The 4,254-nt window shown below is 32.0% G+C and overlaps 1 protein-coding gene across 1 annotated transcript; it reads left to right on the forward strand.

Annotated features, from left to right (window-relative positions):
* Window positions 1-387: 387 nt before the first annotated feature.
* Window positions 388-1,001, forward strand: LOC129893036 (defensin D1-like). The gene is made up of 2 exons (XM_055968526.1): window positions 388-474; window positions 633-1,001. Exons 1-2 carry the CDS (start codon window positions 414-416, stop codon window positions 833-835), a joined length of 264 nt encoding a protein of 87 aa, XP_055824501.1. The 5' UTR covers window positions 388-413; the 3' UTR covers window positions 836-1,001.
* Window positions 1,002-4,254: the final 3,253 nt, after the last annotated feature.

Below are 4,254 nucleotides of genomic sequence, written 5' to 3' on the forward strand. Positions count from 1 at the left end.
GGCACTTAGTCGAATGATGATAGCTAAATGAACATTTTCTCAAAATTCCATCACATATTTAAACATTTTTACCATGTTAAAATAACATGTATTTACACAAATGGATTGTGACCTCAGAAAAACAATTTGTGGAGATACAGAATTGATCAATTAGTAGAAGACTTTATGATTCAAATGTCTCTTTGATCAATTCAAATTCTTTTCAATTAAAGAAATGCTAATTGTGCTGGACTAATTCTTTGTACTTGATGTGTCCTTTAAATTATCCATCATATATTAATGAAGCAAACATCCAACGTAATCATAGAACAAATCAAATGGAATTAAGTTGACAACATGAGTTTCCAACAATATAAATACCACCATTTAAATTCTTTGTTTCCTCAGCAAGAAATACACGAAAAATAACAGCTATGGCAAAGCATACTATTTTTCTCGCCCTTCTCTTCTGCATCTTCCTTGTTGCTGCAACTGGTGAGTCAAGAATAAATGACATGATTTCTTTAAGATTACGAATTTTTAAAATATTTATTTTTATTAAATTTTATGACAAGTCAAACATGTCCAATAAAATGAAATGGAGGCAGTGTTAATAGGAGATTTTTACAATATTTATTTTCTCATTCTTGCAGAAATACAAATGGCAGAAGGCAAATATTGTTGGAAAAAAAGTGACAAGTGGAATGGGCCTTGTCAATACTCTTACAAATGTAGTCATCATTGCAAGCACTACTATGGAGCTAAATATGGTATCTGTAAGAAGTACAAACCATGGGGTCACAAATATTACTGGGCAAAGTATGCTTGCTACTGCTACTCACCTTGCCACTACTAAAAAACTTTAAGTGTCTCATGGCTTGGCTTTGACTATGTAGACAAACAAAAAGATACCTATTTTATGTGTGTAACAATGTAATAAGGCTGATTTATGAGTGTAATCAGTTTAGTCAAGCTTTGCGTGATGAGCAATTATATTGTATGCCTTTCTATTATTAATTGATGTGAACTATGATATTTATCTATATAAGTATATTTTGCATGTGTAAATTTCACGATCCGATTTTTCAAGTCATGATGGTGCCTACTATGATCCTCTGGTAGGCAAGCCGACTCATATTCCAAAACTGTGAGTAACGGGATGTCAGTGTTGAAGACCAAAAATTTAAGCTAAAAAAATAATGACATAACGAGAACACAAATGAAAAGCAGAAAAAGAAAATCAAAATATATACAAACCAAAAGATCCCTCCCAGAACCTGGATGTCACATTTACAGAGCTACTACAAAATTAGTACAAGTCCTAAAAGTGGACCACAGAAACAAGACTGTTTCGAAGAGCAAAAGACAGACAATAAATTCACTACAAACGTGAAAATAAATACATACAAATCACAATCACAAGTGCTCTTAGGACTTCAAGCAAGGAGAAATTTTCTATGAAGACATATCACCATAAGAATTAAAAGACAGTTTGACCACAAACGATACCAAACAGTTCACATCTCACATAATAAAATATCTGCTACAATTTTCTTTTCAAACTTCGGAGACAAATGAAAATGTTGATGTCCAAATAGTCAGGGTTTACCCAAATGAATACATCTCTTAACTTGAATAAATTGCATAACTTTAGGTCCATTTTGGTTAGTGAGATCTTCTTGGGAGTATTTTTTAACCATTGGGCACATAAAATTGCACCGCCAAAAAGAACTTAATAAATGTGTGGACTTATCGATTGAAACAAATATTAAAAAATATATAACATTTATTAATGTAATGATCTTCGAGGTCATTTTTGTATTTTTGCGTACTATTTTGTCCCACTCTGTAGCTTCCTTGTAGCTTTTGTATGATGTTGGGTTGGGTGGCATACTTCCCAAGGAGGTTGGATAAGTTTTGCGCGAGTTTTGCCCTTTTGGAGGCTTTTGTAGTAAAAGAGTTGACTTTAGTCAACATCCTGTGATTCTGATATCATTTTAGAATTTTGATAGTTGCATCAGTTTCAAAAAGGTCTTTTTGGTCTAGTAGGATACTTGGTTCAGATTCCGAGGCTTTTGTTTTGAGTTTGTGTCATTAGGCATTTTAACTATGAAGTTTATCCAAAGTTTAACTTCAACCGATATTCTTAGCCAGTGCGTTCAAATGTAAATTCTAACAGTATGGTTAGCTTCGAAACACCGAATTGCTCTAACACAATCTTTGATTTGATTTTTCGAGGTATTACCTATTTATAATATGTAGTCTATTTATAATATGTAGTGCAAGTGCAAGAAGGATTATTTGAGGAATTTTGTTAACAGACTAAACGTGTTGAGCAAGGAACTTGTGTTCCACATTGAAATATTGTTGCACTTGCATAATAGGAAAGAGCTTTGGAATCGAGAGAAAAACGTTTATATGCGGACAAAAATAAGGAAATTATGTGCAAGTAGAATAAGAATCCCTAACCAAACTAATTTATAGCTGGTTTGATCAAAAACATTTTAAAATTTATTCTATTTTGAAAATTACTTTAAACAAATTATTTTTGCCAGAAATAACTTGTTTTTGACTTATGATTTTAAAATATTTTTGACCATAAATTTTATAAATGTCATATTTAATGTAAGAAATTTCAATTTCTAACAGTAGTTTCTAACTATTTTGGTTGTTATGAATCTATTAATTTATATCCTAATTAATAGTATCAATCTGTTGTTTTAGTTTCTCCTTCCTCCCTTTTTCTACGACATTTGTTTGTATTGTTTTGAATATTGATATCCTTTTTTGATATCGTATTTGAAAATCATTTTTATTTAGTATTCTTATTACTTAAATATGTTTTTTATCTCTCCTTAATATCCTCACATAATTTTCTCACCCACATTAGTTTTTTTTTTCTTTTTTTTTCCTATTTATCTTCAATACAAATTTTCTGTTTTCATCCATGATTTTAAATTAATTTATTTTTTATATAAATTATATAAAGTAACGTAAAAAAATTCAGTATGAAATATGACAACATTCATTCAATCTTGATTCAATAAGAGGCTAGTAATATGAAATCTTAATTAAAACTGATATTTAGGTTGGAATTTTAGTTTCGAAAAACACTAGATCCACTAGCCTAAATAGCCTACAAGGGCTCCTATGGTTGCACATACTTAATGCAACATGAGACTTTACTTAAGAACCCCTTAGGTCGAGTTCCCATCTACATGCTACATTCTGTGCTAGGTCAAATCCCACGGAATAGCATTTATATATCCTAATAACATAAGCATTGTATAACTTTAGACATCAAATCATCATCGATGGAATAGCTCATTAAAACTTTTGGTTTATAATATCATCATGACTACCATGCCCTATTTATCGTTCTACTAATGAACTTTGATTTATAACAAAATTAGGTCTACAATCATTGATGGCATTCCGGGTACCATGCTAATCGGACCTTCAATTTTGGAAAATGTTCAAAAGCATTGACGGCCTATAGTGAGGTCAAACATGTCATATCATAACGTTAAACATTTCATTTGATTCAATGTGACAATTTTCCTGTCATGATCCAAGCCCAGGGTCTAGCCATGATACGGCGAATGAGACACCTGGAGGTACCTCACCCTAGCCTCTTAGCATTCATTAAGCATTTTATTGGTAATGGTAAATAATAATAAGCGGAAATAAAATATTTTCCATTTGTGTCCAAACATACCTCTACTAATAGACTTGGCGAGGGCTAAGACATGTCCCTAGCTCACCCTCATAATAAGTGTCAAGAAATACCTTAATAAAAGTCTTTCTATTCTACATAACATAAGCTTAGAATAAAAAGGATGTTGTTCCCGAAACATGGGAACTCTGTCACGCCCTGAGAGGGTACCCTAGGTGTGGCCGGCACTCAGAAACCATCTTTGGCTTCCGAGAGAACAACTTGGTCTTATTACTCATTTGTTCATCAGCGGAAGACTTAAGAATACTAATGTGGGCTTGTCATCATCAACATCAAAGGAAAAATATATAATTCTTAGAAGAAGTAGTTTCTAAGAAGAACTACTCCAATTACATAATCAAACTCTCTCTATGAAGCCTCTAATACTCTTAGATGGTGCCAATGACATGTCCATGACTACCTTAAAAGAAACATAATACTCAATAATAATTAAAGGATAAAGATTTCCTCTGAATATAAGGACTCACCAAATAGCTGAAAAATAATGATCTTCAATGATGCGTTTGTTGAGGATCTCTAACACCTGTATCTGCTTCATA

This window comes from Solanum dulcamara, chromosome 6 (assembly GCF_947179165.1).
Source record: "Solanum dulcamara chromosome 6, daSolDulc1.2, whole genome shotgun sequence".
NCBI classification, from domain to species: domain Eukaryota; kingdom Viridiplantae; phylum Streptophyta; class Magnoliopsida; order Solanales; family Solanaceae; genus Solanum; species Solanum dulcamara.

What these genes read in the sequence shown, in the direction of transcription:
- LOC129893036 (XM_055968526.1), top strand. Translation starts at nt 414, where the DNA reads ATGGCAAAGCATACTATTTTTCTCGCCCTTCTCTTCTGCATCTTCCTT. An exon ending in CTTCCTTGTTGCTGCAACTG is followed by an intron (nt 475 to 632) that starts GTGAGTCAAGAA and finishes TCATTCTTGCAG; the next exon opens with AAATACAAATGGCAGAAGGC.